A 16,094-nucleotide genomic window follows, 5' to 3' on the forward strand; every position below is an offset into this window, starting at 1 on the left:
AAGTAGTAATATGATCAAATTTGCATTTTATCCATTCAGCAATATATTGGTTATCTACTATATACCAGGCATTATGCTAGATGCTGGAATTACAATTACTGGTGAATAAGGAAGACATCACTTCTGGCCAACATCCAGGCAAACTGGTGAATAGATTGAAAATAGTCTGGAAGCACTTAGGAACCTGCTGGATAAATGTAGGTGAGGAATAATGGTTGCCTAAAATAGTTTACTGTCAGTGGGTAGAACATCTAAGTATTTAGGGAGACTTGGGGGACAAGAAAAAATAGAGTCAAGTGTGCTGTATAAGTTTCTGTGCATTTTTCCTATCTGGCAACCCTTATCTCTGCATATTACTAAATGTAAGCTCCAGGAGGGCAGATGTTTTAGCCAGTTTTGTCCACTTCTGTCTCTTTTTTACATTGACTAGGTTGTCATTAAATGTTTCTGAAAAAATAAATACCTGACTTGATTTTGGTCTTAATATGAATGACTTTCAAGTTATCTCCTCTTGTTATCTGTATTTTGGATACATTTCTTTGATCATTAAATAACTATTAAGATCATCAGTAAATTCTCTCAAATTTTAATCCTAAATTTCTAAGCTTTATTAAATTTAGACATAATTACCATTAAAAGTGGAAGCAAATGGTGTATTGGACAATGTGAGATAGTTTTTAAACTATCTTACATATAACACAAGAAATATCAAGGCGTCTAGAGACTTAACTTTTTTTTCATTTGTGAATGGGAAGGTACATGAAATGTAGATTTTATTGGAAAAATAATTTGCCAGAAACAGTCAATTTGTGAAACTGCCTTATAGATTAGGTGGGATAGGTTGCCTTTCTCTATTCCAGCAATGTTTCTACGGACAGTTTAGCCTTTTACATGTAGGCTCCAGGACAGATGCAAGTGGTTTCGAGTATTATTAACCTTTTACATGCTTTTGTCCCAGTTTGGACCAGGAATTTCTTGAGAATTCAGCTCTGTGGTTCTTGATTATTGGAACATGACTGTTTTGTACAAGTCTGATGACTAGTTTCAAGAGGAGTTATATATCGTTGTGAAATGGATTGGAATCTCCAAATAAACATTGAACCATCATATCTTCCTACTGCCTTTTCTATCTGTGATTTCATACCACTCTGCACTTCAGTCATTATGTTCCAGTGATCCTGACTTTTTCTGATCCTTAAACATTTCATGCATTACCTCCTTAGAATTCTTGTGCTTGCCATCCCTCTGCTTGGAATATTCTTCCCCCAGATCTTTGCATGGTTGGCTCCTTCACACTCATGTCTTGGTTTAAATATAAAATCCCCTAAGGGGACGTCACTGACCTCCAAATTTATTGTATCTTATTACCCGATTTCATTTTCTCATGGCACTTATTACAATCTGATATTATTTTATTTGTATGTGTTTGTCATTATTGGCTTTCTTCATGAGAATGTTACGTCCATGAAAACAGAGAATATTATCTCAATCACCACCGTATACTTAGTACCTAGAACGGCCCAAGTATTTGTTGACTAAATCAACCTATTTTCTTAATAAAAACAATACATTTTGATTATAAAATGAAATGTTACTGGAAAAACAGTTTATAACACGGACTACAGAGGTAAGTAATATCTGACCAAGAGAGTTATGTGTGATATTTAGCTGCCTCTTTTTGCTCCTAGGTTTCCTTTACCTAGTCATCCTGCTGCACCTCCTGAACATCTTAAAGAACCTTTGGTATACATGAGGAAAGCACAGGTTGGTTTTTCATGCCAAGTTATGTAATACAGAGCAAAAGATCATTCTTGATGTCAGGAGTATGTATTATTAGTTTTGAAATACTGAGTAAGAACCACTAAATTGATGTTAATGGTATTTATATATTCTTCCATTTTATTTTCAGTAACCAAGGATCATACCTATTTAACTATGGCAACCCTGGAAAACATGGTGTAGAAGGGGAAAAATAATCTACCATACTGGCCTGCAATTTAAAATATGATACAAGTGTAATGTGGCAATCTATTTTTCATGGCCTGTGATATTAAAGGAATGAAATGTGAATGAACTGACACCCTCTTTCCTTAAAATTTTAGTCTTTGAAGCCAGTGTTATTGATAGTGTATTTAAAATATATTTGTTCTCACAGTAGGCTGTCACCTATTAATTGTATGCTGTTATAGAACTCTGATAAACCTGCTATCAAAATGGGTTGGCAAAAAACTAGGAATAAAATAACTAAATAATTTAAGCATAAAAACTATGAATAGTTGTTAAAATGGAAACTCAAGAGGTTCTAGCACATGCCCCTAGCTTTTTTAACTGTCCTTCATCTCAGCACAGCCTCACTCACCTCCCCTCAACCCAGTCCTGTCCGTAAGCCTTCCTCACAGTGCTGTTTGAGTAGGACTCTGTGACTGCCACTGCTGAGGCACGTAATGAGCACCACAGTCAGTTGGCCTTCATTCTCCAGCATAGCCTCAGAGATGGATTTTTAAAACCTTTTTTGGTATGAAATATTTCAAAGGTACCTTAAAGAACTCCCACGAACCCATCACTCAACTTCTACAGTTATCATCATGATTCTTCTGCTCTTGAAAATTTTCTGCAGAGTCATCACATTCCACAACAGTGGAAATTAGGCAGATTTTTATTTTTATTTTAAAAAATCATCAAAATTAGATGGTGAAAAGAAGCAATAGAAATAAAAACCTTGGAGATAGTTGAGGAAGTATATATTTCTGTCTCTAGGTGGTATCTTTTACGGCTGGAAATCAGTTAATGTTTATTTATCAATTTGTCATAAAACATAATAAGTCATACATATGTGAAAGAATTCTGTGGTTTTTTGTTATAAAGATTTAAACTCAAGAAAATAAAACTAAGAAGATTGGGCCTGAATATTTTTTAGTGAAATTGAAAATTTCTAAACAGTAACGAGAAAGTATCAGTTTTAACATACTAGGTGTAAGAAACAAAACATAAAGGTTTTTTTTTTTTTTTTTTTTTTTTTTTTTTTTAAATCATGACTGAAAAGAAGAGATAGAGAGGTAAATAATAAGTCCACTCTCAGAGCTTCCTGCTAGTTGTTAAGAATATATGTGAGTGATAGGTACATGTATGATACTCCACTGTTTTCTTTCTGGACTTTCCCACTTATATCAGGGATCTGCAAACTACAGCCCCTGGGCCAAATCCAACCTGCCACCTATTTCTATAAGGCTGGCAAACTAGGAATTTTATTTTTACTTTTTACATTTTTAAGTGGTTGAAAAATCAAAATAAAGATGATCTTGTGACACATGAAAACTATATGAATCCCTAAGATATGTTTTATTGGAAAATAGTCATGTTCATTCATTTGCATATTGGTTGTTGCTGCTTAGTTGCAACAGAGACCCATGGACTGCAAAGCCTAAAATATTTACTGTCTTCCCTTTCATACAAGGTTTGCCAATCCCTGCACTAAATTATTCATTCTTCAAGAGCAGGGATTGTGCTTTTTATCCTCAGCATCTAGCATAGTACCCAGCCCACAGAACACTTTTGATGAGGTTTGCTGAGCTAATTGATTCTTTAACTATGGCCATACTGATTACCTCCCCTATCAGTAAGTGTCTACCTGCCTTTCTATATTTGTTCTTTTTGAGACATTTAGTTGTTTAGCCCCCTATTTTGGGGAGCAATTCTCTCTTCTTTCCATGAAAGCTACCTAGTCTGGATCACATGTCATGTATTGCATCATGTTCTTCCTTGCATTTCATAATCTCTTCCCCATCAGACTTCTGTCTGCCATTCTACTCCTTAGTCTAAGGCCACTTTTACTGTTTACTTTCTCTCTTCTCCCAAACTTTTGACCACTTCAAGAGAAAATCATGTAATTTCTGTGTTAACCATTATCTAGTCTCAATTCATTTATTTAACTTCCAGTGGATTCTTTTTGCTGTCTGCTAAGATTATATTTGTTATTTATTGTCTGTCTTCCATTTAGGTTGTTCTAAAACTTTTCCATGCTTGTGTGTCCCCTAATTCAACCTCTCTCTCACTCATTTTAAGCATTTCTCACTTATACTTTATAAAGAATATTCAGGTTATCTCATTCAAGCTTCCACAGCTTTATTCTTTTTTGTTGCCACATCTCTTTTTGCTCCAGTCCTCTAAGATCAACTGTCTGCTGCACGTTTTTTTTCTGTGAGATCAAACTTAGCATGTCTAAAAGGTTTATGTTCTTTTTAAAATGACCATCTCTTCCTCAGCTTCCTATTTTTGTTACTAGTGATCAAGTGCTAAATATTATTTCTTCCCATAGTCTTACAATCTCCTCTTTCTGTTCATTACCAAGGCTGTTACCATAGTAGTCACAATAATGATGATGATGGTGATAATGCTGATAATGTTGCCTTTTATTGTTTTCTTTATTTTAGACATTGTGCTTTAATTCACATCCTTATCTTATTTTTATACCTCCCAACTTTCAATCGATCTCTCCCAATCTCCTTATGTATTCTCAATACTATTAAATTTAATTATAAGCAGACGAACCCTTATAGCTCACTGCCTTTTATTTTATTTTTTATTTTTATTTTTTTTTATTATACTTTAAGTTCTAGGGTACATGTGCATAACGTGCAGGTTTGTTACATATGTATACTTATGCCATGTTGGTGTGCTGCACCCATCAACTCGTCAGCCCCCATCAATTCATCATTTATATCATGTATAACTCCCCAATGCAATCCCTCCCTCCTCCCCCCTCCCCCCTCCCCATGATAGGCCCCAGTGTGTGATGTTCCCCTTCCCGAGTCCATGTGATCTCATTGTTCAGTTCCCACCTATGAGTGAGAACATGCGGTGTTTGGTTTTCTGTTCTTGTGATAGTTTGCTAAGAATGATGGTTTCCAGCTGCATCCATGTCCCTACAAAGGACGCAAACTCATCCTTTTTTATGGCTGCATAGTATTCCATGGTGTATATGTGCCACATTTTCTTAATCCAGTCTGTCACAGATGGACATTTGGGTTGATTCCAAGTCTTTGCTATTGTGAATAGTGCCGCAATAAACATACGTGTACATGTGTCTTTGTAGTAGAATAATTTATAATCCTTTGGGTATATACCCAGTAGTGGGATGGCTGGGTCATATGGTACATCTAGTTCTAGATCCTTGAGGAATTGCCATACTGTTTTCCATAATGGTTGAACTAGTTTACAATCCCGGGATTGTAAACTAGCTCACTGCCTTTTAACAAACCTTCAGTGATTATTCCCAGTTGCCCAAAAAATGAAGTTCCTATTCCAGAGCCCAGCATTTAAGAATTTTTACTATCTGTCCCCAACCTTCCCCTTCCACTTTGTCAGTCTCTGCTGTCTTATGACTGTCCTATGTGCCTGTCCAAGTGAATCATTTTGCCTTTCCCTCTTGCATCATTAACACTTTTTTGTATTTTGTTTTCCTGTCCTGGGAAGCCCTTTCTGCCTATTTTGTGTTACGAAAATCCTATCTATTTTGTGAGGGTCAGCTCAGATGACATCTCTTCTCTGATGTTATTATTGATTACTCCTGTTGAAAGGGGATTGCTCTCTTGAACTCTGTTGAATAGCTCCCTGTTGTTTTATAGCCCTTAGCACAAATTACAATTTATTATAGTAATTGCTTTTTTTTATTTTTGAGACTGAGTCTTGCTTTATCGCTCAGGCTGGAGTGCAGTGGTATGATCTCGGCTCACTGCAACTTCTGCCTCACAGGTTCAAGCAATTCTCATGCCTCAGCCCTCCGAGTAGCTGGGATTACAGGCACCCACCACCACGCCCAGCTAATTTTTATATCTTTATTTATTTATTTATATTTTTATTATTATACTTTAAGTTCTAGGGTACATGTGCATAACGTGCAGGTTTGTTACATATGTATACTTGTGCCATGTTGGTGTGCTGCACCCATCAACTCGTCAGCACCCATCAACTCGTCATTTACATCAGGCATAACTCCCAATGCAATCCCACCCCTCCCCCCTGCCCATAATAGGCCCCGATGTGTGATGTTCCCCTTCCCAAGTCCAAGTGATCTCATTGTTCAGTTCCCACTTATGAGTGAGAACTTGTGGTGTTTGGTTTTCTGTTCTTGGGATAGTTTGTTCAGAATGATGGTTTCCAGCTGCATCCATGTCCCTACAAAGGACACAAACTCATCCTTTTAAATGGCTGCATAGTATTCCATGGTGTAAATGTGCCACATTTTCTTAATCCAGTCTGTCACTGATGGACATTTGGTTTGATTCCAAGTCTTTGCTATTGTGAATAGTGCCGCAATGAACATATGTGTGCATGTGTCTTTATAGCAGCATGATTTATAATCCTTTGGGTATATATCCAGTAATGGGATGGCTGGGTCATATGGTACTTCTAGTTCTAGATCCTTGAGGAATCATCATACTGTTTTCCATAATGGTTGAACTAGTTTACAGTCCCACCAACAGTGTAAAAGTGTTCCTATTTCTCCACATCCTCTCCAGCACCTGTTGTTTCCTGGCTTTTTAATGATTGCCATTCTAACTGGTGTGAGATGGTATCTTATTGTGGTTTTGATTTGCATTTCTCTGATAGCCAGTGATGTCAAGCATTTTTTCACGTGTCTGTTGGCTGTATGCATGTCTTCTTTTGAGAAATGTCTGTTCATATCCTTTGCCCACTTTTTGATGGGGTTGTTTTTTTCTTGTAAATTTGTTTGAGTTCTTTGTACGTTCTGGATATTAGCCCTTTGTCAGATGAGCAGATTGCAAAAATTTTCTCCCATTCTGTAGGTTGCCTGTTCACTCTGATGGTAGTTTCTTTTGCTGTGCAGAAGCTCTTTAGTTTGATTAGATCCCATTTGTCAATATTGGCTTTTGTTGCCATTGCTTTTGGTGTTTTAGACATGAAGTCCTTGCCCATGCCCATGTCCTGAATGGTATTGCCTAGGTTTTCTTCTAGGGTTTTTATAGTTTTAGGTCTGACATTTAAGTCTCTAATCTATCTTGAATTAAAATTCGTATAAGGAGTAAGGAAAGGATCCAGTTTCAGCTTTCTACTTATGGCTAGCCAATTTTCCCAGCACCATTTATTAAATAGGGAATCCTTTCCCCATTTCTTGTTTTTCTCAGGTTTGTCAAAGATCAGATGGCTGTAGATGTGTGGTATTATTTCTGAGGGCTCTGTTCTGTTCCACTGGTCTATATCTCCGTTTTGGTACCAGTACCATGCTGTTTTGGTTACTGTAGCCTTGTAGTATAGTTTGAAGTCAGGTAGCGTGATGCCTCCAGATTTGTTCTTTTGACTTAGGATTGTCTTGGCAAGGCGGGCTCTTTTTTGGTTCCATATGAACTTTAAACCAGTTTTTTCTAATTCTGTGAAGAAACTCATTGGTAGCTTGATGGGGATGGCATTGAATCTATAAATTACCTTGGGCAGTATGGCCATTTTCACGATATTGATTCTTCCTATCCGTGAGCATGGTATGTTCTTCCATTTGTTTGTGTCCTCTTTGATTTCACTGAGCAGTGGTTTGTAGTTCTCCTTGAAGAGGTCCTTGACATCCCTTGTAAGTTGGATTCCTAGGTATTTTATTCTCTTTGAAGCAATTGTGAATGGAAGTTCACTCATGATTTGGCTCTCTGTTTGTCTGTTAGTGGTGTATAAGAATGTTAGCAGGCTCTGAAATTGAGTCAATAATTAATAGCCTACCAACCAAAAAAGTCCGGGACCAGATGGATTCACAGCTGAATTCTACCAGAGGTACAAGGAGGAGCTGGTACCATTCCTTCTGAAAGCATTCCAATCAATAGAAAAAGAGGGAATCCTCCCTAACTCATTTTATGAGGCCAACATCATCCTGATACCAAAGCCTGGCAGAGACACAACAAAAAAAGAGAATTTTAGACCAATATCCCTGATGAACATTGATGCAAAAATCCTCAATAAAATGCTGGCAAACCGAATCCAACATCACATCAAAAAGCTTATCCACCATGATCAAGTGGGCTTCATCCCTGGGATGCAAGGCTGGTTCAACATACACAAATCAATAAACGTAATCCAGCATATAAACAGAACCAAAGACAAAGACCACATGATTATCTCAATAGATGCAGAAAAGGCCTTTGACAAAATTCAACAGCCCTTCATGCTAAAAACGCTCAATAAATTCGGTATTGATGGAATGTATCTCAAAATAATAAGAGCTATTTATGACAAACCCACAGCCAATATCATACTGAATGGGCAAAAACTGGAAGCATTCCCTTTGAAAACTGGCACAAGACAGGGATGCCCTCTCTCACCACTCCTATTCAACATAGTGTTGGAAGTTCTGGCTAGGGCAATCAGGCAAGAGAAAGAAATCAAGGGTATTCAGTTAGGAAAAGAAGAAGTCAAATTGTCCCTGTTTGCAGATGACATGATTGTATATTTAGAAAACCCCATCATCTCAGCCCAAAATCTCCTTAAGCTGATAAGCAACTTCGGCAAAGTCTCAGGATACAAAATTAATGTGCAAAAATCTTTATATCTTTAGTAGAGATGGGTCTCATCATGTTGGCCAGGCTGGTCTCAAACTCCTGACCTCAAGTGATCCACCTGCCTCAGCCTCCCAAAGTGCTGGGATTACAGGCGTGAGCCACTGGGCTCGACCTGTTATCGTAATTTCTGTATACATCTTTCTGACATTTTATTATATGCCTCTTGGAAGAAGTAACAGTTTAAAAATATTTTTACATAACTGCTGCATCTAGTACACTGGCCTTTATGTAGCAGAAGCTTAGTAACTTTATGTTGGATTGATAGTAAAGGATTTAGCCATCTCTTTCCCAGTTATTATAATAGTTTAAAGATATTTACTGAATACCTACTCAGTAGAAGATTCTGTGCTGCTGAAATTCAGAAATAAGTTAGATACAGATTCTGCCTTCAGGTAATTGCAAGGTTTAGTAATTGAAATAAGACTTGGGCACTAGATGTAATACAAAGTAAAAAGTGCTGTGTGACTAGCGGAAAGTGACTAGGAAGTTTCGTCCGTGCACTGGGAAGGAGTAGTATACAAATGGTTTCTTACTAGGTTCTTCTTTCCCCCTTTTAACAAAAATGAAGCTTTAAAAATCCAGTTAGTGTTTCTTTTCACTTTGTATTCAGTAAAACATGGGCAGAAAATATTTTGAATTGAATTGAACTGGAAAAATTCAATTCATTTTTTTCGATTAAGATTTTAGGAATTACTTTAACTTCACTTAGCTCTTGATCGTGTCTTCAGAGTTGGGTTATAAATCAGCTTCCTGCAGTTTCTGGCAAGTCACTCTAGTACTTAATTTTCTGGGCTCATGAGGTTATGAAGCTTCTTATTCTGCATCAGCATTTCCAAGAATGTTTTCTGCTAAATACTAACCTTGAGATATGCTCCACAAAAAAGGGTTCCTTGGACAAGTAAGTCTGCAAATTGAGGAACACTACTTTCCTCTTGATGAATCACAATTTGTTTTACTATTTTTACTGGACTTTATGTTTTAGAAGAGTTTTGAGAAGTTAGCACAGAGAGTTCTCGTAGATCTCATACCCAGTTTCCCTTATTATTAACATCTTAACATTAGTATGGTACATTTGTTATAATTAGTGAGCCATATTGGTTGATACATTATTATGAACTAAAGTCCATATTTTATTTAGACTTCCTTAGTTGCAACCTAATGTCCTTGTTCTGACCCAGGATCCCATCCAGGACACCACATTACATTTGGTTGTCATGTCTCCTTAGGCTCTTCTTGGCTATGCTGGTTTCTCAGACTTTCCTTGTTTTTGATGACTTTGGCAGTTTTGAGAAGTACTGTTCAGGTATTTTGTAGAATATCCCTCTCTTGGAATTTATCTGATGTTGTCTCATAATTAGACTGGGATTGTGGGTTTTTTGGAGGAAGATCACAGATGTAAAATGCCATTTACATTTATCACATCATATCAGGGTACATACTATTAGCATGATTCATCGCTGTTTGTGTTGACCTTGATCATCTGACTGAGGTAGTATTTGTGAGGCTTCTTCACTGTAATGTTACTCTTTTTCCCTCTTTCCATACTGTACTCTTTGGAAGTAAGTCGCTGCATATAGCCCATACTTAAGGAGTGGAGAATTATGTTCCATTTCCTTAAGGAGGGGTATCTACCTAAATTATTTGGAATTCTTCTGCATGAAAGAGTTTTCTCTTCTTCCCCATTTATTTATGTATTCAGTTATTTATTTATATCAGTATGGACTCATGGATATTCATTTTCTACTTTGAGTTTTAATATTTTTAAATTTTGTTGCTCACAATTTATTTTGGCATGTTAAAGGTTTGGAGAAGTTCTGCAGGAAAGAAACCTGTTTAATTTTATTTAATCCAGTGTTGTTCAAGCTTACGTGATCATGAAACCCTATTTCCATGTAAAATACCTTGGGAACTACTTTGCTACACCCTTCAGTGAAAGCCGTATTTGAAGATATACAGTGTGATAAATATAAGTGCATGAGTTTTCTTGTGAAACAATACTAATAAGCATATAGATCCCTAATTATATCCTAGGTACCATTCTAGTGCTGTACATGTACTCACTCATTTAATAATATTCACGATAACCCTATGAGGTGAGTTACTAATGTGGTCTTAGGTCTCTCTTTACAAAATGAGAAAGTGGTAGAGCTGAGATTTGAAACTGGACACCCTGGCTCCAGAATTCACATTACCTGCTATTCAGTCTGTTTATCTAGCTCAGAAATGCTTAGGCAAACTCAAGATGTGCTATGTGGTTGAATTTATTCTGTTCTCCAGCAATCCAGTAACCTTGGCAAATATGATAATTTTGTTAATTTTGCATTACTTCAGTTCTCACCCCCTTCCTAATGGTCTTTTTGCCTTCTATACTGTCACTCCAGTTCCTAAAATTTCCAATACCTTGAGGATAGAGCTCAAATTCTTTATTATGGCTTACAAAGGTAGAAATGATCTTGACCTCTTTAGTTCCAGTCTCATCTCTTGCCTTCTCACACCGTTCTTCCCAGCCTGCCATGCACATACTTTCTCTTTCTCTAATCATACTTGACCTCCTCCACTTGTTGCAATAGGAGAACTTTTGCTTATGCCACTGCATCTGCTTGAAAATGCCTCCTCTCATCCCATATATTTCTGGCTATAGTTGAAACTGTCTCCTCTCATCCCGTATGTTTCTGGCTATAGTTGAAACTGTCTCCTCTCATCCCATATGTTTCTGGGTATACTTGAAACTGCCTCTTCTCATCCCATATATTTCTTGCTAGCTTCTGCACATCATTTTGTTATCAAGTGAGATGATAGATTGTTTAGGAAGGCTCTCTGACTCCCAGATCTCAGATACTCAGGTACTTTTCCTGTCTTGTCCATCCTCCACACGGCAGGCCCCCTATACTTCTCTACTATAATACTTGGGTTGTTTGTATCATCACTTAGATTCTTTAGTCTCTGTGAAGTAGGACCTGAGTCTCTCTTTTCACCACTGTATCTCTAACATCTGGCACAGTCCCCAGTCCATGGTAGATAATAGATATTTTTTAAAAATTATGAATGAATAGCATAAAGAAAAAACAGAGAATATTCCTAGAAAATATTCAGACCCTTTGACCTAGTAATTCCACTTCTAGAACCTTGTATAAAGGAAAGAATCAGAAACACAGAAACTTACGTTCGTAATAATAGTAAAAAATGTAAAAGAATCAAAATGGATAACAATAGAGCTTGCTTAAATATGACATGCTGTTTCCAAAAGAAACAATGCTATATAGGTATCAAAAATGTCATTTTTGAAGAATTGTAATGAATACAAAAAGGCATACATTATAATCTTATATGGAGAATGCAAAATATAAAACAATATAATTTCACTTTAATCCAAAATATATGTGTTTATATGTCTCAATTACACACATACATATGCATAAAAAATGAAAGATAAAATATTAATATTGGTTGTTTGTTTGATATATTATTTTTATAATCAGAGAAGAATTACTAAAATGTTTTTCTATTAGATACCTGGGTTATAATTATTTTAGTTTTATTTTTTGTCAGGGTGAAGAAAATAGTTTTCTGATTTTATAATTTCATACTTTTTTTTACATGCTATTTGTTTAATATATGGTTTAAAAGACATTTTATTTACCTTCATTGTTATTAAAAGGTAGTAATGCTATACTAATTTTTAAAAATAGTATAATCATGAATCTTTTATAAATTTTTTGCTTCTCATACTTAGAAATTGCTTTATTTATGAAATTCCTGAAATCCTTTGAGTCAATGCCATAGATTCCAGTTATTAGGGAAATTTACTTGAAGGCAACAAGAATTTCATTTAGAGAGGGTACAGGTTTGGATAAAAGGTAAATATCTTCCTATCTGAACATTTTAAATGTAAAAAACCATTCACTTTCCTTGTGGATAACATGAACGCTTTGAATTTATTTTGTAAGTCTTTTGGGTGAAAACCATCTAGTTATTTATTTTGGGGTGCTAAATGTACATTGAAATTATTTAAATAATAGCACAGGCATAATAATGATTTTTTTTTTTTTTGGCATTTCTTCTAAGACTTAGGGACTAATTATCCACCTCCACGAATAGGACCTGAGAAAAATTGTTGTCTATAAAACTGGAGCTAGAGTGGACCTCAAGTTTATCCAGTCCAAACTCTGGCAAGTGTTCACTTCTCATCTCCTTTTGCTCCAGGACTTCTGGAAACAAGGAGCTCATAATTTCACTGAGTTAAGTTATATTTGAGGTAAATATTTCTAATTGTTGCAAAGTGTCTTTTTCATATTACATAGTTGTCTGCTCCTTACTACATTTACTCACTGATCCTTATTTTGTGCTTGGCACATAGACAGCTTTCAGTATATTAATATATTAGTCAGTGAGTCAGCGAGTGAACAAAAGAATGAATGGATACCACTTAATTAAGATTAGAGTTCTTGAGGGAACCTAAAGGATGGCCAAGCTTGAAAGCAGCCGCTTGCTTCTTCATCTTGGATTTCCCCTCATTGTCAGGAAATTCTGTTCCTGTTTCTGATAACTATGGAACTGACTCCTTTGACCATCCAAGATTTCAATGGAAATGACTTCACTGACCATCTGACTGAAGTTCTTGCAAGAGATACCTTGGAAAAGACCTCTCCACCTTGACATAGTGTTATAGATATGGGACAGAGGATAGATGTGGCCAAGAACTGGGGTCACTTTTCTTTCATTATTTGTAGGATTTTCAAGGAAGTAGTATATGTTCAATTGACAATGTTCAAGTTTAGCCATATCTAGCTTCCTGTTTCTTTGTTCATTCTTTCATGTTTTTTTCTGTAGTTTATGACATATGGACTGATAGAGATCTTATGAACTTTTTGTAAACTATCTCTGTCCCATATTATTTGTGTATCTCTCTTACCCTCCTGACTTCCACTACAAAAGTGATGTGTTTCTTAGTGACAGGAATGCTGTTTTATTCATCTTTAGTGGCATGTATTTAATAGGTGGCTAATAAATATTTGCTAAATCAATGTATTTTCATCATTCAAAAACTCAGATAATATACCTCATTTCCCCCTGTTCTAGTTATAAAAAAACCCCACTTTTCTGAATTGGATATACTCTTTTTTTTCTTTCCTCAGTGCTTAGTCATAGTATTTCTCTGTTCTGGGTCATTTCTAGGTTCCTGCTTTAATTGTATAGCTCAGAAAAAAATGATAATCAAATAAGTTTTAATCAGCACTTCTTACATTCTTAACAGTCTTTCTCATTATGCTTTTATGTGTTATTTTTTAAGTTTCCTCATTTGTAAAATGATAGTAATGATACACATCTTGTAGGTTAGTAAAATAACATGTGTAAACACATGTAAAGCACATAGTTGTGTTTCATCAAATAAAATAACATATGTAAACACATGTAAATTGCATAGTTGTGTTTCAACAATTCTTTCTATTCAGAATACTTTCTTATGATGTCTAATTTGTTTTCTGTGTAACTTTTTCTCTTGACTTCTTTCTCTATATATTATATCTAATGTTAAATTTAGAGTTGGTAAATTGAAGTTCTTGGTACAAAGTGATATCTATTTGGACAACTGTGATTCATCGCTTTACAGAAAATACCTGAATGAGTTGTTTTTGCCAAAATAATTATTTAAAGGATAAGTTAACAAATATTCAACATCTTGTCTAGGTGTCATTCCAAAAGTTATCTTTCTATTTTGAATGGTCTTCATGTTTGAATTTTTAGTGAGTTTTATGCTGTTTTAAAATTGTGTATTGCAGTCTTGAAAATTTGTATAGAACAGCTGACCCTTAAACAATGTGGCGTTTAGGGGTGCTGACCCTTCATGCAGTCAAAAATTCACATATAACTTTTGACTCCCCCAAAACTTAACTACTAATGGCCTACTGTTGACCAGAAACCTCACTGATAATATTAAGTGGATTAACACATATTTTATATGTTATATATATTATATACTATATTCTTACAATAAAGAATGCTAGAGAAAGGAAAATGTTATGAAGAAAATCATAAATAAGAAAAATTATTTATTAAGTGGGAGTGGATCATCATAAATATCTTCATCATAAATTATCATAAATCCTCTTCACATTGAGTAGGCTGAGGATGAGGAAGAAGAGGAAGGGCTGGTCTTGCTATCTTGCCTGGCAGAGGCAAAAGAGGTAGAGGAGATGGAAGGGATACAGGAGAGGCAGGCACACTTGGTGTAATTTTACAGAAATACATTGGAACTCCCATTTGACATTTTTACTTCTTCATTTTTCTAAAAATATTTCTATATGGTTCCAGTCCTCTTTCACTGTTTGCTTTAGTTTTAAGGGTCCGTGTTGCAAAATGGACCTTTCTATGATATGGACACTGAAGTCAAAAGCAGTCTTGAATAATCAGAACTCTTCTGCCAGATTGTCTGATGTCAATTTGGTTTTTGGCACTGCTTCTTCTATGTGTTCTTCCTCATTTTCTGACAGTGGTCTGGAAGCACTCATCTCCATCAAGTTGTTTTTAATTAATTCCTCTGGTGTGGTGTCTATTAGCTGTTGAATTTCTCTAAAATCCGTATCTTGCAACCCTTCACTCCCAACCTTTTTTGGTCATATCTACAATCTCTTATTTCCTTGATTGACTCTCTTGTAAATCCTGTGAAGTCTTTACAACATCTGGAAACAGTTTTCTCCAGCAGGAATTTACTGCTTTGGGCTTGATGGCTTTCACAGCTTTTTCCATAACAACAATGGTGTCTTCAATGGTATGTGTCTTCCAGACTGTCATGATGATCTCTGTATTGGGTTTTTCTTCCACAGCATTGGCAAATCTTTTCCATAGGGTGCTGTATATAATGAGCCTTAGAGGTCCCTATGACCCAGACCTAGAGGCTGAATTAGAGACATTGTGTTTGAGGGTAAGTAGACCAATTTGATATCTTCTTTGTTGAACTCATGGTGTTCTGTGAGGTGAAGGGCATTGTCCAATATCAAAAGAGCTTTAAAAGCAATCCTTTACTGACAAGGTACTTCCTGACATCAGGGACAAAGCATAAATTGAACCAATCCAGAAAAAGTGTTCTTGTTGTCCAGGCTTTCTTGTTGTAAAACCAAAAGCCTGGCAATTGATGTTTAACTTTTCCCTTCAAGGCTCAGGGGTTAGCAGCTTTACAGATAAGGGCAGTCCTGGTCCTAAACCTAATTGCATTTACACAAAATGGTAGAATTAGCCTATTTCTCTTGCCTTAAATCCTGGTACTTGCTTCTCTTACTTACTAATAAAAGTCCTATGTGGCATTTTTCCACCCTAGAATAAGGCACTCTCTTCTGCATTAAAAACTTGTTCAGTCAGATATTCTTTTTCCTCAATAATTTTAATGGCATCTGGGAACTCATTTTCTGCCTCTTGGTCAGCAGAAGCTGCTTCTCTTGTTATCTTGATATTTTTAAGCCAAACTGATTTTGAAAATTATCAAACCATCCTTGGCTGGGATTAAATACTCCAGCTTTAGATCCTTTACCTTTCTTTTGC

At 35.9% G+C, this 16,094-nt stretch overlaps 1 protein-coding gene across 2 annotated transcripts in view; it reads left to right on the forward strand.

Moving 5' to 3' along the window:
* Positions 1-16,094, forward strand: part of TBC1D19 (TBC1 domain family member 19) — a 174,860-nt gene that overhangs the window by 35,309 nt on the left and 123,457 nt on the right. For both annotated transcript variants that reach the window (XM_010368898.2, XM_030925828.1), the window contains one exon: positions 1,689-1,764. In XM_010368898.2, the coding sequence (XP_010367200.1) occupies positions 1,689-1,764 (76 nt within the window). The remainder of the gene's footprint in view (positions 1-1,688; positions 1,765-16,094) is intronic.

Source organism: Rhinopithecus roxellana, chromosome 2 (genome assembly GCF_007565055.1).
Source record: "Rhinopithecus roxellana isolate Shanxi Qingling chromosome 2, ASM756505v1, whole genome shotgun sequence".
NCBI classification, from domain to species: Eukaryota; Metazoa; Chordata; class Mammalia; order Primates; family Cercopithecidae; genus Rhinopithecus; species Rhinopithecus roxellana.